This window comes from Sylvia atricapilla, chromosome 1 (assembly GCF_009819655.1).
Source record: "Sylvia atricapilla isolate bSylAtr1 chromosome 1, bSylAtr1.pri, whole genome shotgun sequence".
In the NCBI taxonomy this organism is placed as follows: domain Eukaryota; kingdom Metazoa; phylum Chordata; class Aves; order Passeriformes; family Sylviidae; genus Sylvia; species Sylvia atricapilla.
In genome coordinates, this window is record NC_089140.1 from 141,156,379 (window position 1) to 141,179,254 (window position 22,876).

The 22,876-nt window shown below is 43.2% G+C and overlaps 2 protein-coding genes across 8 annotated transcripts in view; one reads left to right on the forward strand and one right to left on the reverse strand.

Annotated features, from left to right (window-relative positions):
* The window catches only part of ATAD2 (ATPase family AAA domain containing 2), a 29,887-nt gene extending 22,294 nt beyond the window's left edge, over positions 1 to 7,593 (reverse strand). The window contains exons 1-5 of the mRNA XM_066335745.1: positions 7,328 to 7,593; positions 3,216 to 3,355; positions 2,661 to 2,710; positions 1,164 to 1,317; positions 45 to 141 (exon numbers count right to left, since the gene is read on the reverse strand). Coding sequence (XP_066191842.1) covers positions 45 to 141; positions 1,164 to 1,317; positions 2,661 to 2,710; positions 3,216 to 3,355; positions 7,328 to 7,534 — 648 coding nt within the window. The 5' untranslated portion in view covers positions 7,535 to 7,593. The remainder of the gene's footprint in view (positions 1 to 44; positions 142 to 1,163; positions 1,318 to 2,660; positions 2,711 to 3,215; positions 3,356 to 7,327) is intronic.
* A 171-nt stretch (positions 7,594 to 7,764) lies between these two features.
* The window catches only part of NTAQ1 (N-terminal glutamine amidase 1), a 34,472-nt gene continuing 19,360 nt past the window's right edge, over positions 7,765 to 22,876 (forward strand). For 3 of the 7 annotated variants that reach the window (XR_010745362.1, XM_066335694.1, XM_066335711.1), the window contains exons 1-5: positions 7,765 to 8,014; positions 8,190 to 8,289; positions 8,951 to 9,001; positions 10,939 to 11,087; positions 11,407 to 11,531. Coding sequence is in view for 6 of the 7 variants with exons in the window: in XM_066335694.1 (XP_066191791.1) it covers positions 7,941 to 8,014; positions 8,190 to 8,289; positions 8,951 to 9,001; positions 10,939 to 11,087; positions 11,407 to 11,531 (499 nt within the window). In the remaining variant the exon portion in view is untranslated. The other 4 variants (XM_066335702.1, XM_066335724.1, XM_066335686.1 and 1 more) reach the window with 4 other exon arrangements.

The following is a 22,876-nucleotide window of genomic DNA, read 5'->3' on the forward strand; positions in this document are numbered from 1 at the left end:
AATACCCTACTTATACAAAACCAGCAAAATAAATCAGTATTTACTTCTTCTGTGTCATGGAACTCCTCCAGGTCTCCCATCCTTCGCTTTCTACGCATCTTCTCCATGTCATCCATTTTTTGCAAGACTGCTTCTGCAGTACTAAGATACAAGTTTGACATATGAAATTAAAAATAGGCAAGTACAGAAAAAGCCCATTTGGAACACCACACAAACCCATCATATTTTAATACAGTGTGAACAATACAAATCATTGACGCTTAGCCCAATTTTTCAACACTACTTAAAAATTAGGTCAAATGTTTACTTTTTTAACAGAGAATTAAGAACAAATGCATGAGTACTTGCAAACATACATTGTTTTCAGGTTTATTTTCCCCTTCTTGCTGAACACAGTAAAAAAAACACCAACTATTTTAGTAGGAAAAAAGAATTCAAAGTAACAAAGAAATTATGGCAGTTTTTCATAGCTCTTAGGTTGCTCTGCATGATAGCATTGAATCACTTGGTTCACAGCCTTCTTCAGACAACAGATTGCTTCTCTACACTGCTATTTAAATTTCATGTTGATTTTCAATGACTACTTATGCTAGACACAACATCTTACTGCTGTTACACTTTGCAAATCTTTCAGAAAAATTTCAGTTTGGGCTTCAACAGAGGGAATTAAGCCACAGACAGGAAGAAACACTTGGATTGCTTCACTTTGCCAGCATCCAACTTTCCTTAGTATCTTAAGTTAAATCTACTGAAAGTCACAACATAAACTGATTGTTTTGGTTCACACCATTCAAACCTACCCAGCCCATACATACCAGACCAGGTTGCTTAAAGCCCCAACACTTGAACACTTTCTTGAACACTTCCAGGGAGGGGGCATCCACAGCTACTCCAGGCAACCTATTCCAGTGCCTCACCACTCTCACAGTAAGCAATTTCTTCCTAACACCTGATCACTCAGATATAGTACATACATAGCAGCTCATAGGAAGTCTCAGCCTGACCAGTGAATGCAAGCAGCTCTTGCTGCCAGGAAAAACAATACCTTTTCCTGTTGTCAAAAGAAGGAGAAAGTCCCTAGCCAGTATTTTGCCATAATACAAAGGGTTGCAAATAAGGCTCATTGAAGCAGCTTTGCAAGATGGTCAGAAAAACGTCCTTACTTTGTTATAAGTTTGTCAAACAAAAGAGATTCATTGGTAGTGGTGTAACGGCTCTGTTGAAGCCTGCAGCTGCGGCGAGCCTCCAAACCCCCATTTTCTTCATGGACTTGCTCTGCAGCTTTGGCATTAGCTCTGACCTTCAGTGTCCTGGACACTAAAATGCAATAATACATAAAACTTTATGTGACGGAAAATATGTCAGTCCCTTCATTTCACTCCTGCTCTAGGAAAACGTAAAAGTCTTTTGTTTTAAAAATTTAAATACTGACTTAAAAGTTATTTTTGTGATCATAGCATTCAACTTAAAGTACTTTCGCTTAAACTACATATTTATAAGTGTGATTTGTATAGCAACTTTTTAGTAAACTGGAAAGCCAAACTGATGAAAACAAACACACAGCTTTTGTTCCATGCAGGAGGCAAATTTCTTCCAGTTAGCTCTCTCTGGGAAAGCGAAAACAACAAATGCCTACCTCTAAGGTGTTGTCCCTCCATTCATGTAAAATTGTATCTAATAGCTTTTTCTAAAAATTGCATATGTGAGAGGTCTCTTCTAAAAATGCATGGTTTTGGTACACTGTCTAAGCATGCATCATTTTCATTTACTACACCATGACACAAAAGCCCTAGAGGACAAGAAAGGCCTCAAGATAAACTCCCAAAGAACTCAAAAATGAGTTGCTTGCTTGCTTTAAAAGGGATCTGCCCAATATTGACCAGGCAGCATTCTTTGCTCTGGGTTCCTGACTTTGTTAAGAGCTCACTGAGAGTAACAGATGCATCACCATCTCATTTTAAACACAGATAGGCTTGAGCTCTTCACCACCAACTATAAAACTAACTTTTGAGCTCAGTAAATAATAATTTACATTGCTCAAGAAGAACTTGAGTTACTACACACAAAGCGCATTTTGGGTCCCTTCCCACATTCAGCCTGTAGCTGGCACAGTGCTCCCTGGAGCTAAAGGATCTTCCCAGCCTCACAGCACCAAGCCTGCTTCTGTACTCAGCATGGCAAGTGAGTTCAAAGGTGAAAAGCTCAACTTCAGGGATACCCTCCCCATGCCTGTGTGCCTCTCATGACTGAATTACTTTATAACTGACTTGTGTTACAGTACCGCAATATCCCCTCCTACCTGGAGGACTGATTTACAGTTAACATGTAAAGTTAACCAGTTCTGCAGACTGGAGAAAAATCACTGACACAAAGAAACACGAGCTAAGAAACAGATTCTTTAACACCTAAAAATTCAGGAATTCACACTGCATTCTTCCCAAGCCTGAAAGGAATTAATAGCATCTCCCTCTATTTACAACTACTTCTTTTCATAAAACTCAGTGGCAATTCCTATCTTTGTTGTATCCTCACAACTTCAAGTGATTTTGGCTGATGAGTTCAGAAGCTTTTGGGGCCAAGTTAAACGGACAAAGTGACAAAATGCAATCCTTCTCAGAAATCTGGCTAACAAGGAATCCTAAGAAATTATCTCTACTTACCTTCTTTATAGTCTTCCTTTTTTGGGTCTGATTTTGGCTTTGCCAACTGCCTACATTAAGAAAGAGAGAAGAAGAACAGAATTAGAAGTATTAGAAGTACTGCACAAAAGTATTGAATCACATTGCATTGCATATTTCGCCCTCAGCACTGGCAAACTTTAATCTGGTACTCCATGTCATACAAAGAAAAGCCTGGGGACTCCAGGGAAGATTGGGATCCCAAGTCTGTGTACCATATGCACACAGCTCTCTAAGGACAGGTATTTCCCAGCTTGCTCATTTTAATGTCTCAACAGGGCAGGTAACATCTCAGTAACCAAAGTGGAGGAGAGGTCTCAAAGGACCTTAGAGTAGGACATGTTTTTTATAGAAGCAGAACACTTTTACTAAGAAGAGTGATTCTAGCTCTAAGGCACTGGCACTGACATTAACATTCATTTTCCCTTGTGGGTTTTTAGTCATAGATTTATTATGATGTGACTCACTGTGCATGCTTTCACTTTTCCTTTTCATTCTATGACTTAAGTAGAGCTTGAACATCTAGAGATACAATACCTTGAAAAGTGCCGATTGACATTTTCACTTAATATTTCCAGGCTTTTGTCAAAGCTAGAGTCTGAACAATGCGGCATGTTTTTTTTCATCGACCTTAAACAGTGTCCATTGAAACATTCAATGTTGCCAGAGGAAAACTTCTAGGAAAAGAAGGAAGAATGTATTTATCTGAACCACTTATATAGCCTCATTTGATCAAGTTTAGTTTGTTATACTCCTGATTCAAAGGAGTTGCAACTAATGGCAGGTAAGCCTTAAAATACTTTTGCACCAAGAAGTAGCTCTGATGAAAAAAGCCACATCAGATTTCAAAGAAAAAACCCAAAATCTTTGATTTCAAACTTGGTTCAATGACCCCAGTAACCAAAATCTCACCTATAACATGCAATTGTTCCAGCCCTTTGGCAAGGGCCAAAAGTTACACTACAAAAGGAGGGATTCGGAAAAAAAAAACCCAAAAAACCAAAAAAAACCACCAAAACAACCACCAAACAAACAAGCAAAACAACAGAGAGAGAGGAAAGCCCTCCTACTTGCATTGCATCAGCTGATGGACTGTGTCACTCCTTGTCCCTAAAGAGTCACCTTTAGGTGAGTTTTGTGCCTCCCAACTGTCTTAGAGCAGGGCTGGGAATGTTTCCTTAGATCTATTGCCAATCGATCTGTGTCACTATTCCTTCTGCAACAGCACATATTAACACCCTGTAGCTGGTGCATTTACCACCAGCAATTCAGAATCTGCTTTCCTGTCATTTAAATTACCTACACTATGTGTGAATCTGGATCTGGTAAGTTCCTACTGAAGTCAGCCAGGCTGATAGTGTCCAGTGGGCAATAATCAGATCTCTGAGGAGCAGCTGGAACCCTGGGGGGTTCATTTTCTGCTAGACTTCTGTATCTTTAATGCAACAGAAAAATTCCTAGTAGTGGGATTAAAATCTTTTTAGGAGAATTTTCCTCCTGTTTCAACTCCATTTATAATGGTATTCAGAGGGATATAAAAAAACTTCCTTCAGGAGGGTAGCATTTATCCACAGAAAACCAAAGGGAACTCAAAATACAGTTCTTCATGGCTGTCCATCTTGCTCACATTGGTGCTTCTGCAAGGAGGATGCTACTGACTTTTACAGTGTGAGGAAAGCTGCAGTGACCGCTGGAAGCAGCTTCTTCCATTTACAGCCCTAGGTTTCATTACAAGTATGCCAAACTAAATCTCACACTGAAAAGGGCAGAACACAGCGACAGTAATGTTACCAAGAGGTAATTCTACTCATTGATGAGTGAAGAAGGACCACAAGGATGTCATGAGGTTCTGCAGGGAGAAAACTGCAAGGGCCACAGCCCAAATAGAAGTTAATCTGACTATTGCTGTAAAAGACACAAAACATTTTTACAAATCCATCAGCAAGAAAAGGAAGACTAAACAGCATCTCCATCCTTTACTTGATGCACAGGCAAACATATGACAATGGATGAGGATAAGGCAGAAGTACTTTGCCTCAGTCTTTAACAGTAAGACCAGCAGTCCTCATGGTACCCAGACAGGGACAGAGAGCAGAATGAAGCTCCCATAAGCCAGGAGGAAACAGCAAGTGACCTGCTACACCACACGGACACCCACAGGCCACAATGGGATCCCACCCAAGGGTACAGAGGGAGCTGGCAAAGGAGCTTGCCAAGTCACTTTCATAGAATCATTATGGTTGGAAAAGACCTCCAAGACAGAGGTCTTTAAATGATCATCACCTTATGAACAAAACCACAGCACTAAGGGCCACATCCATTTCTTGAACACTTCCAGGGGTGACTCTACACTTCCCTGCACAGCCTGTTCCAAGATTTAAACACTCTTTTTTGTGAAAAATTTCCTCCTGATGTCCAACCTGAACCTTCCCTGGTGCAGCCAGAGGCCAAGTCCTCTTGCCCTGTCATGGGTTATCTGAGAGAAGAGGCTGATTATCTACAACCTCCTTTCAGGAAATTGTAGAGGGTGATAAAGTCTTCCCTGAGTCTCCTTTTCTCCAGGTTGAACATCCCCAGCTCTCTCATCTGCTTCTCATATGACTTACTTTCTTACTTTTCCCCAGCTCTGTTGTCTTTCTCAGGATGCATTCCAACACCTCATTGTCGTTCTTGTCACGAGGGGCCAGAACTACACAGGACTCAAAGTGTGGCCTCACCCCTGCTGAGCACAGCAACCATTGCACTGGTCCTGCTGGCCGCGCTGTTCCTGATAAAGCTCAGAATGCCCAGACAAAAAGGGAACTCTGGAGCACACTACCCTCAAATACAGGTGACAAGAACAGACTTGTTCAATTTGGGGAATTACACTAGGGCTATAAACCTGGAGAGACACAGCTTCCAAAGGGATAGTAGCCACTTTGGATCTCTCTGGGAGATTCACTAATGAAACTTACTGGGACTGGAAACCTCGAAGAGAATAAACCCAGCAGATGTTGGTTTACCTTAGATCTCCTGTTTACGCTTCTTACTGTCCCCAGATGAAATGAGCTGTATAACTAAAGATAAACCATATGCTGATACCAGAAAAAAAGAGCAAATGCTGCCATGACCAAGTCCTTGCACATCAACAGGACAGGAAAGAGGCATCAGGACTTGAACATGAAGCCAGCACCAGTTCTCATGATCTCTGTCAGATGGAGCACTTCTACATTACTTTACAGTAAAAAACCCCCAGCACACTTCAAATCAGGTAATGACTTCATGCTCAAAGCACGGGAAAGGTCTACAAAAAGGAAGAGGAAAAAAACCCAAAAAGCAAACAAATCTAAACCAAAGAACAACCTTACAACTAGTTTCAAAACGATGAAACTAGTGGTTTCATCCGCTTTGGTGTCAGGGATGACTTTACATTTAGCTTTCCTCATTCTTGTTTGCCACACTGAGAACACATGCCAACAGTGTTATCTGCCTAATACTGCTCAGCCTTCCCTTGTGTGCAAAGGCTGAACGAGCCCTCAACAACCATTTCTAGTGGAGACTGCAAAAATAAAGCAGTGATCTTTAAGCACATTCCATGACTCTCTGTAAGGGAGGGAGAAAATCCCAGCACCGAAAGGACTTTTTCCTTCTTAATTCAGTAGTCTTGAATATAACGGCAAAAATATAAAATCCATACAACTGAGGCTCCTGAAAGACTTCTGCTTGAAGGAAACAGAGTCTTTGAAAAGCATCACTCCAAGGCAAGGCGCCCCTGAGGAGCAGACCACTTCCGAGTCAGAGCTAGTCTGCCTTTATGTGTCACAAAAATGCAGGACAGCTTGCAGAGTAAAGTATGACTTGGAAATAGCAGAGGAAAGTTTTCGTTCTTTGAAGGTTATGTTAACAACAAGGGAAACGGAAAGGATTCAGTTATTACAGTTGCAATGCTGAGATACAGAGAGTACGGGCCACTTGATATCTATCCTTCACCATCGTGCGAGTCGTCTCCCTTCTAGTAGGGCAGATCAAGATTATAAAAAGCTTAAGTAACATTTTCACCGGTTTAGGTTATGCACTTTAATTAAGTACAAATGAGCCCTGATTTCTAAGCAGTTTCTTTTTAAGAATATCCAAAGTACTATCCGGATACACTTAACAGCCCTTTCGGGACAACCGGTTTTGATGCATTTCTGTCATCTAAACACAGAACACTCTATAAGCATTACTGAAACTAATGCAAAGAAGTTTCTAAGGTCTTTTCAAGGTAACTTTTTTCAGATAAGGAACTGAACCAAAATAAACGGGGATGGGGAATGACATACAACACAACAAACCACGAGGCGATGCAGGTTTGTATTCTCAGAGACCGGCTCTCAGCACGCTCCCACAGCCCCCGGACCCCGGCTGGTGCCGACCCCCTTCAGCCGCGGGGCGGCCGGGAACGGGGCGGGCCGCTGCTCCTTCTCCTTCACACACCCCGAACCGCAGCCGCTTGCCTCTAACACTCGGTTCTCCCCCTTTTTACCTCCACGGACCACCATTCCCCAGCGCTTTCTCAGCCCCTCCCAGCAGCTCCCGGCCGGCACGGGCTCCCCCCCGCCTCCTCTCCGGGCCTACAGCCCCGTGCTGCCCGCCAGGCCGTGCTCGCCCCACCCCCACACGGCACTCACGGCCTTCTCGGCTCTCCTGGTCCCCCCGGACAGCGCGGCCCTGGCGGACCCGGAGCGCGTCCATACGCGGCGGCTCCTGAGCACCGGGGACTCCAGGGAGATGAACTCGGAGCTGGAGTCCAGGAGCTCGAAGGGCGGCCGGCGACAGCGGCTGTCGCGGGCCGCCATACGGGGCGGCCGGGTAGCGCTGCTCCGCAGGACCACCATGGCGAGGGGCACCGGGACCCGCGCCCGCCCGCCGTGCGCGCTGCCCGGATCCCTGCGCCGCCCGGATCCCTCCGCCGCGCTCCCTCCGGCGCCGCTCTTCCCGGCGGCCGCTACTCCAGGCCCGCGCGGCGGAAGGACACGGGGCGCGCTGCGGCACAGCGCGCCACACGCGTTTGGCGCCGAAAACTCGGAGCGCTGCGCCCGGCGGCGCGGGGCGGGGCTGGTTCGGCGCTCCGCCTCGGCCCGCCCCCGAGGGCTCCCTGCGCCTCCTGCCGCCGCTCCGGCCGTACCCGCCAAGCGCCCGCGCCGAGCCGGGATGGCCGCGGTTTCCTCGGGGTCGGCGTAGCGGCTGCCCCCGCCGGGCCCAGAGCGTCCTGCGCCGCCCTCGCTCCCGCTCGGGCCGGCCATGGCGCGGCCCGAGGCCGGTTATGAGGCGGCGGTGCCGCCCCGCCCCGCCTGCGCCTACAGCAGCTGCTACTGGTAAGGGGGACAGGGACGGGCGGAGCGGGTGCCCCCTCACAGCACCGCGAGCCCGAGCGGAGCCGCCGGCGGTGCTGGCGCGGCTGCGGGCTGATCCCACTCCCGAGCTCCTTTCTCGTCACGAGAAATGAGCTTGGAGGAAAACAAAACAAATAATCCATTTTCTGTTTTTCAGCGAAGAAAATGTTTGGAAGCTTTGTGACTACATCAGGAGTCAGGATCGCTACCCTTTAGAAGAATTTTATGCTGTTTTCATATCCAATGATAGGAGGATGGTGAGTTAATGGGATGTGATCAGAGTCAGCTATGGAAAGGCTCGGGCCTTCAGACCGCAGCCCAGTGTAGGTGAGACATGGTCCCAGCGATTTCCAGCCCGGTGTTGGGGAGTGAGCCTTTAGCCCAGCCTGTAGGTGAGACACAGTCCGAACTCCTCTTCTAGCTCACTTAGGCTCAGAGGTGTGCCAATCACACCGAATGACATCTTTTAATGGGCTGCATTTGGGACAGTGAAATGAGGCATGGTGTCCCTGTGAGCTGTGGGAGTAATTCTGTCTGTAATCTGTCAATTTAGGACAGTAGTTATCTTTACAAAATCATAGAATTATTAATAAGGTTGGAGAAGATCTCTAAGACCATTAAGTCCAACTGTTAACCCTGCACCACTATGTTCACCGCTAAACCATATCCCCAAATCTTTTGGATGTTTCCAGGGATGGTGATTCCATCACTTCTCTGGACAGCTTTTTTCAATGTGTGCCAGAATAGCATCTCCAATTCCATGCTCCTGAGAGAGAAACTAGAATAAAATTTCTTACTGGAACACAGACGTAAGCTGAGGAAGTTGATAGGTTAGTAAGGAACTAATCAGTTTACCTGAAATTAATCTGTATTAATCTGGAAGATTTTACTCACTTCAGGTTCATTTGTAAATTTCAGATTCCACTCTGGAAGCAGAAATCTGGACTTGGAGATGAGCCTGTTGTCTGGGTAAGGCGTTCATTACTCTCAATAATTTTGAGTGTGTGCCTCTGTAGTTGACAGCTGCAGGATCACACATGGGCTTGTAACAAACTGTTCCATCTGAACATGAAGAAACACTTTAGCTGGAGCATGTTGCTCAGAGGGGTTGTGGAATCTCCATCCTTGGAGATTTTTAGAAGCTATGCAGACACAGTCCTGGGCAGTTGCCTGTAGGAGAGTCTCCTTGAGCAGCAGGTTGGACCAGATAGCATCCTAAAGTCACTTCAAACTTCACACATTGCATAGTTTTGCATTAATATTTATAATTCTTTTACAACAGATTTTTAAATAGTCTAAATCTGGTGCTGCTTTGCACCATCCCTCATAAATTAATACTGAGACAGTTTGTAAAACCTACAGGTGACAAGTCTTAATTATAGTAACAATACATAATCTATTTTTGAAAATTATTATCTGGGTATTGAGGCTTCCAGTCCTGTAGAATTGTAGGTAGATGACTGTACTTGTAAGAAGTACATGGATGAAAATATTTATGTAGCCTGCCAGATGATAGGAAAATATAAGCTATATATGTATTCAGGTGTCAGCAGTTAAACTGACCCATAAAAAGTGGCTTTGAAGTGCCATTTGATCAATTAATGTAGTTCAGTAATTGCTGCTGCAGATTTCCTTGGTATCATTATAGAGTCCTTTCAGTTATCTGGCACAGAAAAAAATTTTTCTTGTGGCAGTTTCTGTATCTGAAATTTTGCAAAGTAATCTGCAAACTTCTGAAGTTTTCTGATTTCCAAATCACTCACTTTCTTCCAAAATATTGGTATCTTTACAACACAAAAAAAAAAAAAAAAAAAAAAAAAAAAAAAAAAAAAAAAAAAGTTTGATTTAAAAAGAGATCCAAATTTTACAGAGATGACCTAAAAGGGAATAGCAGAGTCAGGAAAGGCCATGGCAGAATGTGGATTTCTTGTAAAAAGCCGTGGATTAAAAGGTCTTTTAACTTCGACATTTCAGTGGATCACTGGTTGTGTAAAGCTTGGAAGCTAATTTTTCTTATATTGGCCAAATCTTTTTCATTCAAATTCCTTTGTGGTTTTAATATTGAAAGTGTCAAAAGACAGTGCTCAACCTTTTTTGTGAGTGGATTCAGTGTAAATTTAGGTGAGTTGTGAAGGGCTACCTTCATTTTAATTTTGGAAAACAGCAGTGTACATACCTGACACCTAATGTCAGTAACTGCAGTGTCCCCAAACCTTCACCTGTGGAATAAAACTGCACTGCATAACCCAAATGTCTTGATAAAATAGTTGCCTTGAAAAAGTGTGCTGTAGTACCCAGAGATATTTTTTCCCAGCCTCAAGAGCTGCTACAGGAAAGTGTCTTTCTCCTGTGGTCCTGCTGATCTGAGCTGTTTGCTGGTTTTTCAGTGGTGTGCTGGTTTTTCAGGTGCTTCTGGCAGCTGAACACTCGACACTCAAATTCACAGACCGTGTTACTGCAACAGGTACAGAATCTCTTAATAGAAGAGATCACTAGGTAACTTTAATGTTAACCTGTCATTTTATCTTGTGAGTTTATTTATGATTGGGTCTAATAAAAAAGTGCCTAACCAAACAACTTTTGTAGTTTGCTGGGGAACATGAGAGAGAATTTCTGGTTTTTTAGGAGTAGTGTACACTTTAGTTTGCTGTCTTGGCTTAAATCAAAGGAGGCTGCAAAGAAGTGGGAAGAATGGCAAGATTTCTGGAAGAGCAGACGGGCAAGATAGACATTAGGAAATCTCTCTCCTGGTGCCAGAAATGTTACAGGCTTAATATTCAAGGACAGCAAGCAGGCTTTAAAAAATGGATCTGAACTTATGCTTTTAGGCATGTTTTTTATTCCACTCTCTTTACCAGTTTTTCATTAATTGCTGTTTAACTAATGGCAGTTACCCTTCTTCCCAGGACTACCATGTTATTCTACTTCATGTTTCCAGCGGGGAGCAGAACTTCATTTATGATCTTGACACAGTGTTGCCGTTTCCATGTCCTTTTGATGTGTACAGTGTGGAGGCCTTTAGGTCGGATGACAGCCTTCGTCCAGAGTTTCACAGGTGATGACATGAAATATAAAGACTATGGATGTTATTTCATGAAATCAAAGTTGAAATTCTCTTTGTGTTATGCATAGTGACAGAGGTTTCTTTATTATACTTCAGTCAAATAAATGCACTGTGTTATTTTTCTAAAGCTCTTTACCAAAGTCATCAAAAGCCCTTTTCTTTCCTACTGTAGGAACTTGGCCCAACATTGCTGGTTTGTGTATTTTATAACATTAGTGCTCCTTGATGAGAGGAAAGTGTTCTTATTCTGAGTGATGAATGCAGTATTGTGTACCTGCATCTTTTAATACAATTTTGCAAATTTTTTTAGAAAAATCAGAATGGTTCGAGCAGATCTGTACTTGAAGACATTTGCTTCAGACAGATCTCATATGAAGGATGCAGATGGGAAATGGCAGAAACCTCCTCCTCCATACCCTTGCATTGAAACAGCAGGTGAGCTCCCAGAACTCCTTCCTGCTTACAGTGCTGAATGAAATAGTCCAGGATGCACACGGGAAATAAATAACTTCTGTAGCATTTTTCAGCCAGCTTAATTACTTTATATGGGAAAGAAAATAGGGCTATGAAGCATTTGGTACTCTCTTTTTTGAACACACAGTCTAACATGTTTTCTGGCATTTCCTGGTATCAAACTTTAATTACTAATATTCATAAACTGAGCAGAGAGTGAGAGCTAGGTAATACTCTTCTGTTTTTACAGTAGGGAACTGAATCAAACAGGCCAAATAACTTGCTTAGGGATCACAAAGTTTTTCACACAATGATTCTACCACACTAGCACACAGATCCCATTCTGGAAAAGTAGTGTTGGCAGGAGGAAGTTTTCAGGCTCTGCTCAGCGTGGTGGGTTTGCCTGCCCCGAACCACCATGAAATGTCTGAGGTTTCTTTACCAGGTGAAAGGACTCCAGGATGTTTTAAGTCACTGGCAAGTTGGCAAGTTTTCCCTAGGCCTTAAGCCTCTCTTAAATGATATCCTAACTAGTAGCTTCTGGGCCAGGCAGAGAGAGAAGACTTGGCTTCTGTTCCGTAGAGCTGCTTAAAGCATTCTTATCACACGCCACTTCAGCTTATTCTAATCATGTGTTTTGCAAGCTGAGTAGCATTTGCCGTGTGTGTGTGTGTGTGTTCTCTCATTTTCTTCCAAGGAAAGCATGGTGATGTTTGGTTTGAAAGAGTTTGAAAGAGTTTCCATGTTATTGCTCTGCATGTTTGGTTTTGTTGATTTTTAGTAATGCAGTGCTGCCATGTGTTTATGTTAGAGAGGGGAGGGTCAAAGAAACATGTTCTGTCTTTAGGTCCGAGTGATTTTAAGTTGCTGGGAAATTAATTCTCAGTCTTTGCTTTGGCTTCTAAGGAAGCTTGGTGTTTCACATGAGAGTAGAAATTAATTAGGAGAGTGAGCAGGAACACAGACACAGTCTTTATTATGAGGCTTTAGGTGTTTTCTAGACAATCCAGTTTATGAAGTGCCTTGAATTCTAATTCTTAGAATTAAGTTTTATTTTTATCAGAATTTTATGCAAGGGTATTGTAGGGAGTGTAAGATTCCCGAACTACAGTGAATGGTTCTCTGTTAGCTGGAGCCTGTAGGTGCTGAGAACTTCTTTGCCTGTGGAAGCCTTGTTGTTTTGGTAGCTCAGAGCTAATGAAAGTGTGAGGAATGTAAATGAAGTCAGACCAGGAAAGCAAAAAGTTCTATTCAAATCAAAAGGGTAGAAAACCATTACTTGTGGGTAGTAAGTTACATAATGACTCAAACATTTGCAGGTTTGTACACACTCTAGCTGGAGTAAATGACTCCATAGCTGCGAACCCTGTAACTCTCCCCTTACCTGTCGTGTCTGGCTGAGCTTTACCACACTGGTGAGCAGCAGCCACAGGCCTCAGCCAGCCTCCAGATTGTCTCTGTGATGCTGGTAGATAGTGAAGGATATGTAGCTTTTGCTTCCTCTTTTGCTTTCATTCTTTGCTCTGTATCTTGCCATGCTGAATGAAATGTCCATAGGACATCCAGTCCAACATCTGCCAAAAACAGGGATTCCTCAGGGCTGTGTCCTGTCTGGTCTTGAACACCTCCAGGGATGGTGATTCCAGCACCTTTCTGGACAGTGTTCCAATGTTTGACCACTATCAAGGTAAACAAAAAATGAGTAAAAAATCCTAATATATAATCTGAATTTCTCATGTCCCAGCTTGCCTTTTTTCATTTCTTGTCCTGTTGCCAGGCTCCTCCAAGAGGACTCTGGCTCCATTGTCCTACCTCTGATCAGGTAGATATAGGCAGCAGTAATGTGTCCCCTTGATCTTCTCTTTTTAAGACTGAACTGACCCAGTTCTCTGAGCCTCTCCTTGAATAAATGTTGTCCTGCAGCAAACAACTTTATTTTCCCCTTCTGGGTCTGCTTCAGTATGTCCATGTTTTGGGGTTGTTTTTGTGCTGAGGAGATCCAAATGGACACAGTATTGCAGCATTGTGCTGATGTGCTCTGGTCTCTGGTCAGTTGACTGAAAGAAAATTATCACCCTGCACCCACTGAAGGTGAAAAGTCATTCACTAGGGAGCTCCAAGGTCTGAGTTAGAGCAGGACTAGATTGTCTCAGATCTAGGACATCTAGTTCAAGTTGTCGTTCATTTAGTACCAGTTCCTCCAGCTTTACTTTTTGTCTTTTACCTTTGTATTCACTTTAAAACGATGCGTGCGTCAACATGCAGAATGCTGTGGGTCTGTGAGGAGTCTGGGTCTAACTGTAATGTCTCAGCACAGTTTTATCAGGCATAAGGCTGCCTTATTTTTAACTTGGTGTAAAACTGGGTGGCAGACTTTTTGTTATCATAAAAGAGCCTGGAGTATTAATGTTTGTGTCCATGCCAAATTCCATTGCAGATAACTGTTTTCTCCCTGCCGTTTCACTTAGATAGAACATTCTGCTTTCCGTGTTGATTCGTGTTTGCATAAGATTAAATTACTTAGAGGTGTTAGAGGTGACTGCAATATAATATGGCTGACAGAACTGACCCCATGTTGTTTTAATACCAATTTTTTGTGAGGCGCATTTCTATTAGAGTGGGTTTTTTTTTATTTTATCTTTTTTTCTTTCATTTAGAGTAGCCAAATTCCTAAGGTTTTGAGAAGATGCAAGGTTTTTATATTCCTTCTGTTTCCTATATGTCTTCTTTGATGTTTGTGGCTGTTTGGCCCTGCCTGGATGCCAGGTGCCCACCAAGGCTGCTCAGTCACTCTCACTCACAACTGTACAGAGGAGAGAAAATGCAATGAAAACTTGTGAGTTGAGATAAGGATGGAGAGAGATCACCCACTGATTACTGTCATGGGCAAAACAGACTCAACTTAGGCAAATTTGTTGAATTTGTTACCAATCAAAGTCAGAGCAGGATAATGAGGAGCAAAACAAATCCTAAAAACACCTTTCCTCCACCTCTCCCTCTTTACCAGTCTTAGCTTTATTTCCAATTCTCTACCTCCTTCCCTCCTGCTCAGTGGGGAATGAGGGTTGCAGTCATCACAGGTTGTTCCTGCCACTGCTGCTCAGGTAGAGGAGTCCTTTCCTTGCCCCAGAGTGAGGCTCCTCTCATGTAGTTCTTCATGAACTTCTCCAACGTGAGACCATCCCCTGGGCTGCAGATCTTCACAAAGCTCCAGTGTGGCTCCCTTTCTGCAGGGTGCAGTCCTTCAGGAACAGGCTGCTCCTGCATGGATCCCCCACATGGTCACAAGTCCTTCTACCAAGCCTGATCCAGTGTGACTCGTCTCTCCAGAGGTGTGCAGGTCTCTGCAAGCAGCCTGCTCCTGCATGGGCTTCCCATGGGCATCACAGCCTCCTTTCAGGCATCCACCTGCTCCAGCCTGAGGCTCCTCCATGGGCTACAGGGACACAGGCCTCACTGTGATCTTCACCACATGCTGCAGGGGAATACCTGCTCTGGTGCCTGGAGTGCCTCCTGACCCTCATTCTTCACTGACCTTGGTGTCTGCAGAATTGTTTCTCCTGCATATTCTCACTTCCTCACTGGTCACAATTACTTCTGTGCAGTAGCTTTTTTAATTTCTTAAAGGAAGAGGTACTACAGCAATCGCTGATGGGCTCAGCCTTTGCCAGAGGTGGGTCCATCCTGGAGCTGGCTGGCACTGGCTCTGTTGGACATGGGGGAAGCTTCTAGAGAAGCCACCCCTACAGCCCTCCTCTGCTACCAAAACCATTCAGAATTGAATTAAGCAACCTTGATCATGAACAAATGAAACACGTTTCTCCTACTAGTAACACAAAGGAAATAAATCTTTAACTGTATTTGTCCTGTTCGTGGGGTTGCAAAATAAATCGTCAAAAATAAGCTTAGATAAAGGAGTCAAAAATTCCAGTCTATGCCTAAAAAAATTGAAGCTGGCACAAGGTGACTTTTTAAAGCATTTTTCTAAAAGACAAACTGCAGTCCAACCAATAAAACAACAATTAAAAAAAAACCCCAAACCTCTCAGACTCCTCAGTATCTCCTCAGAATTCACATGCTAAGCATTAGCCTCTTGCAACTGGCTCTGCTGTAGCTGTTTCCCAGAGTTAGGCCTCTGTGTTTTTTACTGGCATTGCTCTGACCTCTGTTCTGTTCTGCTGCTATGGATGCCAGGAGAGACTGGCCAGCCTAACTGCATAGTGCTTTCTCACCTTGTCCTGTCCTCAAAGCTGCTCTGCCTGCATAAACATACCTGAGATGCAGCACTTTCCCCTGGTCCCATCTGTTTGCCAATGACTTCTTGTTAAAAGAAAACAGGGTATTTTGTTCAAGTTGATAAAAACTAAGAAAATGTGATCTGGTGAACTGATTAATTATTCTAGAGCTGGTGAGCCCAACCTTGGATTTTCTTTTAGATTTTCTTTCCGCACATTAATGGGGCCTGATTCTGTTTAGTTTCTGACTCAGGGTGAGATCAGCCCTCCTTCCTGCAAGCCTGTGTAAAGTACAGCTTGCTCAGTGCATTTCAGAATTACTCTGAACAGATGGTCGTATGGCTTGTGTACAAGTGTTAGCAGCAACTCTACCACTGAAAAGCACTGGTTTGAATTTCAGTTCTCCCAAGGTGTTTGGTAACACACTCACTGGATTGATTTGTAAAAGCTTTTTGTTCTTTTTATTATTAATAAAATCCTGGTAGTCAATAATGATGAGGTTTTACTTGGGTTGTTTGTTTTTTATTTTGAAGAGCATGAGTAGGACAGCTGAGCAATTCTGGAGACACGGTTGTATCAAACATGTATGTAACAGGAAATCTGTTAGAGGCCTGGCAGATGTCTGCAGTTGCTTTCTGTATCTCCTCTCTGAAGTGGTGGCAGGATCCTAGTGGAAGTGAAAAGGCACTGATAGGGATACAAATAGGTCCTATGCACTTCCTGCCAACCTTCTGCTGCTCTCATATGAGAATAAAACTCCAGTCTGTCAAGTTAGGTCCTAACTTCACAAGCTTTTGTGGAAGTAATGAATGAAGTCAGGTAGATAAAATAAAGACAGAACTAAGAAATGTTTAAATTCCCAGAGGGGCTTGTTGAAATTAGACCACTTTTTGTAAAAGATACAGTGTGTTTTACCTTGAGATCAACCAGGATGGTTTGTACAGTCAATTATATCTCCGCTGTGGAGACTGCAGCCCCCCAGCTGAGAGTGGGAAGAGTCCTTCTGACTTATCTCCCTGCTCAGACAAGGGAGGAGGATCTGAAGAGAACTGTAAACACCTACACACGTCTATGAAGAATCCAACTTTCTTTTAGGTGCCCCCAAGGTTTTAGGTGTCAGCAGAACTGATCTTGGAGGCTTTTTTTCCAGGTTTCCTTGCTTCCAGCAGCCCTTGGGCAGCTGTTGTTATGCTGAGTTAGTCCAAGGTCTGTGAGCCAAGCTGAGGCTTGGCTGAAATGCTGCTTTCTAACTACTTTTGGCAGAAGCCACAAGTATCATGGCTAACAATGCCTGAGATAGTGCCTGGCCTTTTATTTCATCCCTGCTCAGAGTAAAAGTGGCAGACTTGATTTAAACAAAAATAAAGTTATGCAGGAGTCCCAGAATGGGCCAGATAGGTAGGGTCATTTGTGGGGGCGTGTAACAAAGTGTATTTGGTCAAAGGGGAAGATGATCTCTAAGAATGCACAAATGCAAGCTAGTATAACAGTCACAGCACCTGAGGAGGACTGCAAGGGTAATGTAAATCTGAAAAAAATATAATTCTGCTGCTATTGGTCTTGTAAAAATGTTGTAGGATACATGCTCCTTGCTTTTGTGGAGAGATCATCTTGGTTTGCTGGCTGTAGCATCCAGATGTATCTTTGGTAAATTCCCATGTCCAACAGAGCCAGTGCCAGCCAGCTCCAGGATGGGCCCATCTCTGGCAAAAGGCTGAGCCCATCAGCGATTGTTGTAGTACCTCTTCCTTTAAGAAATTAGAAAAAGCTATTGCACAGAAGTAATTGTGGCCAGTTTGTCACTCTTATCTGCTTCAGGAGGAAGACTTTGTGGTATTCTTGTGCATTTTTGCTGAGCTGTTCCTAGTGCTGTAAGGTCTAACACTACGTGCATGGCCTTCAGATAGAGCCCATGAGGAAAGAGCAGCATGGAGGGGATGTTATTACACGGATAAAACAGGAGAGGTCTCGCTAAGTTTTTCCCTATGGGTATCTCCCGTGCTGCTCCAGTGCCATCTACTGACAGGTTCTTAGGCCATCGCTCTTCACAGGAATGGACTTGTTCGCTTTGGTAAAACAATCTGCCACAATCCTTCTGAAGTTAGAAAATATTTCATTTCCTATGGGCATTGTGATAGTAACTTCCAAGCTACAGACAGCAACTGTGTTTGTAACTACTGGAACAATCTCCTTTGGACTGCTTTACCATTCACAGAACAATTTCTATTTTGAATGAATTATTTTACTGTGCTCAATGCACATAAAGCAGAGATTTATTTATTTATTTATTTATTTATTCTTAAAGTATATGAAGAATCACGTTAATTTTGAAAAAACATCTGGGAGGAAAAGACAAGTTTGGAACTGGTAAACAGAGTTGCCAGTCTACCAGCAAGCAAGAGCTGTTATCCACTACTAACTTGTTCTTGATCTATAACAGCAAATTGCTGAGCTTGTGCTATTTTAAATTCCCACATAGGCAGAAATTGACCCTCTTCTGCCTGACTCACTTCAGCAGTAGGACCATGCTTGGCTGGCCATAAGGATTTTCCATATGCAGAGTTCAAACAGGTTAAGAAGAAAAGATTTAGAAGCCAGACCTCAGAAGAGGTGAGAGTTGGGATTAGGCAAATCACAAAGCTGTGCTGTAGTGTAGACATCATGCAAACCAGAGGCCTTCAGGGACTGGATTATGCCTAGGACTCCTGGGTCTGGGGTTCCTGAACATAATTTTCCTTTCCTTGCTTACACTGTCCATAATGGTAAGCCTAGTTACCCAAGCATTTTGCAGCTGAAGCAAATTCCATCCTTTGGATTTTATAATCTATTCATTAGAGCCTCCTCTTATTTGGTTCTTAATCCTTAAATGCACACATAAACCGTCCATGGTAAATTCTTAATACAGTGGAAGAGCTGTTAACAGTAAATCTGTAAAGTAAACCTGTAACTTGTGGCTTTACCACTCTGTTTCTTAAACTCATTCTCTGCCAGTTTTCTTTTAATGGGCATTTAGAAAGATTATTTGCACACATCATCAGTGAGAACCTAAAACAAGAAGCCCACAGATGTTCGTCATCAGAACTGAACCTCTGGTCAGCATGGTTCTGAGTCAGTGAAACTTGTACCAGGCCAGCTCCAGTAAAAGGATCTGTAAGGCACCTAAACCCAAAATGGCACACCAGCACTTTTCCAGTGATCTCTCTGGGATCCATGACTGGGACAGAATGGTTTCTACCCCTCCTGCAGGGAACAGAGCAGATTAAAATCCTGGCAAAGAGCGGTCATGGTTACTTTTCTCTTGAAACCATGGCAGTTAAACTTTTCACCCTGACTTCATTCAGGATTCACAAAAAATAAGTATTTGCCCCCAGCCTAGTTTGCGTTCTTCACCTGAGCATCCCTCTAGGCTGGGGCTGGATTAGGTGACACATCTCCTTCCCTCTGCATATTCTGGCCCTGCAGTGGGCCCATGTTCAGTGAGGACAAAGTTCAGGGCTGGAGGGAAAACAAATTCTATAATCCAGAGAGTAACAAACTGCAGGTTTGCTAAGGGGCTAATCACTTCTGAGAGACAATAAGTTCTGACTACTGCTGTCAGCCCGTCCCTCTGTGGTCAGAGCAAAAGTTGACTCTGTTGACTTTGGTTCAGAACTTAAATGTGTGAATAATATCTCCCCTGCTTTTGAGTCATCCCATTTGTGTGAATGCAGGAAGAGTGCACTGCACTTCCCTGTGTTGGTTGTTATTTGCACTCCAGTTCTCTGATACTACTTGACCCTTCCAGGCTGCTATTGTAGGGAAAAATCCTACTCACACATGCTAGTTTCTAGTGACTTACTGGATGCTTACTGATCCTATATTGTGATTATTGCCATGGGCAGAGAGGAGAATCGGGGCAAAAGCAATGTTTGAGACTGGAAATAGATGTATGCCACCATACAATTTGCACAATCTTGCTGGAGTGAACTGAACTATTGAAGAGGGATTTGGAATGTTTTCTTGAAAGATGTACACCTGTGCTACAGAACCTCCATCAGGAACCTAAACATTTCCCTTTTCTGGTCCTTTTTTAGATTCCAAGATGAACTTGGATGATTTCATCAGTATGAATCCCGAAGTGGGATGGGGCTCAGTGTTCTCTCTTCCAGAATTTGTGCAGCGATTTGGCAGTCAGACTGATTACGGCTATTCCTTGGAAGGACAGTAAAGTGAACAAAGTTCTTCTGGTTCTGAGTGGATGTGTTTTGTTTTGCTGCTTTTACATTGTATTTATGGTTTACATTTCTGTACATGGAATAGGTATTTGGAAAAATAGAACACCCAGTCAGAAATATCATGAACTGAATAAAAACCTTTATTTTAATTATGTAAGAATATACTTAGTTTTTAATGTCAAATCAAAAGCAGACATGCCACCATAAGCATATTGCTTTTCCAGCTACTGTGCCTAAACTGAAAAGAGCTGCAAAAAAAAGCTTTTGGAAAAATATGTGCATAAAATATGTGCATACTGAACATTGTAGCCTAAATTGCTACATGTTGTCACATTTTTAAAGTGAGATATGGTTTTCTTCGTGTTATGATTGCTGTCAATTATATATAAACAGACAGTGCATCTCAATTTCCTCACTAGCTTTACTGATTAGTCCTTATTTAGCAGAAGTGTAAAGGGAAAATTGATTTAGTTGTTCAGTTGTGAATTCCCATGCACTATGTAAAACCAGGTAAATATTCAGATTTGTGTGCTCTACAAGGGAGAATTAAATCCTGCCATTTCAGTTAAATGTTCTAGTGCTGACAGTTCCTGAAAGATGCAGTTGTTATTTTTGCTTCTTGTCCTGTCTGTGCATTCTCACCTGCTCCCATCTTCTTGCACTTGGTGTTTGTTTGGCCTTGTGGTAATTCAGGGTAATTTTGACAGAAAGCAGGAAGTTTTGTTGAGGGTTTTTTTTCTGCATCTTGGTTCCTTGAGCTGGCCTACCATGAGGTCAGGCAGCTGCTCCTGCTGGTGTGAGGAAATCAGCAGGGCCATATGGATGGGGGGAGGGGAGTGAGAAAACCTCCCTGCTCTGGGTTGTCTGCGGCTGAATATCCTTAGAGGTGATACCAAGCTGCATCCCTGCAGGGCATCCCGGGGAAACCATCACACTGACTGAGGGTTTGGAGCAGTCTCACACTTAGAAGAGTGCCCTAAACATGGAATAGCAGAGACAGCTCAAAATGAGGTCTTCATTTCTCAGCTTTGGACCTGTTCTACCTCATACTAGCACATCACAGACTCAGAAAAACACGGGTTAGAAGGGTCAGGCAATCACTGGTCCAATTTCCTGTTCAAATCGGATCAGACCAGGCTGCTCAGGGCTTTAGCCACTCAGGCCTTGGAAGCCTACTGGGACTGAGACTACAGTAAACATTTGTGGTGCACTTCATTCCTGTGAGGAAAAGCACAGTAAAGATTTTAAATATTAAGGGATCATTTTATTTGTAAGTAAAGTAAAATATCAGAACTTGTAAGAATCTTGTATGTATTACATAGGTTTACTGTTATATATGTATTGTAGTGTATTACTCTATCTCTCATCAGTTCTAGAGAATTTACTCAGCATATTAACAGCAGAGATGGCCAATTGAACAACTGTGGGATTGATTCACTTCAAGACATCTCTTTCTGTATCATAAGGGCTGCTGAATACAGGGACTTTCTATTGCCAGATGCAACAGTTGGTTGCCTATGCAAATAAGCTGCTACTACACATATTCCTTGAGTGCCAGCATGGACTAGTTAGGAGGCTTCTCTCTAGAGTGGGACAGTTGATATGCAGTTTCTGTCACTCTGAACCAGCATCACCAGAAGAAACTGAGATGAAACTCGGGATTTCTGATAAACTGGTGCACAGAACCCTCCCGAGAGGATCAGCTGCATTTAACCAGATACTCCTGTGTAAAAGGTCTGACGTATCCATGTCTGGATGAAAGGGCAGCTCTTTCTGCTTGATGCTGATGTAGCAGGCACACTCTGAGGGAATGAAGATGTTGTTACTAGTTTTGAGTGATGTTAAGGCTGGTTGGGACAGTGCTGAGTTTGCCTGCTCAGCTGTGTGGAGCTGCCAATGCACTGGGTTAGACACAGCAGAAGTGAGAATGTAAAGATCACATTTCAGATGAACGGGTTGTGTTAAGCACTTCTTACCCTTCAAGTGGTTAAATCTCTTAGACACAGAGTTCCTGTGCATTGCTCAACAGGCCCTTTCAGCTGTTAAAGAGCATGAGGTTCTCATCCCTCCCTACTTGAGTATGTCATTTGATTTAACCTCAGCTGGTTTCCGGTGCCTGAAATCTGTGACACACTCCCTTTAGTGGAGGTCAAGACACAAGAATCTGCCTGGTTTAATCTAGTTTCAGCATCAAGGCTGTTAAGAAGAACAGTCACAACCATTATTCAGAATATGCAAGTTTAAAAAACTCAATGTGAAGAGTTAGTTCTCCTCTGTAATCGTTCTGAACAGGTGCTTAATTTTACATGTAGCAGGCTGAGTGTGTGATTATAGCTTTTCTATAATTAACCACTTTTTTGTGTCTCTTGTAAAAAGCTGTCATTCCAGAGGGATAAGTAGAAGCCAGAGAATTATTCAGTTCAGTGCTGAGGATGGTAATACTGTGGTGCTGTCTCTCTAGCCCATCAAGTCTGGGGGCATTTCATCACCTTTCAGGTGGCATGGTATCAGAAGGAAAGAATTCAGGAATACATCAAGTCTTCATTTAGGGCTCAAAATACAACGATAAGCTACTCACTTCACCGTAATTATCAGAAACTTGCTTTTTTCTGGTGCTGATTAGTCCTAGTGCCTCATCAGAGGGACTGACTTTTCCTCCCCTCTTTGGTCCTTTCTCCAGGTAACCCTAGTCCTGACTATTTTGTGGAACTTGCTGTGTTTAACCTCTGCTGTCAACCCATATTTGATGCATGAGGTGGCCCCACCAGTGTGGCTTCCACACTGAACACCACAGTAATTTGCAGACAGAAAAGCAAAGTTTCCTGTGAGCCACTTTGCCATGTACCTGCAGAAGTACAAGCAAAGAACTTCCACTGTA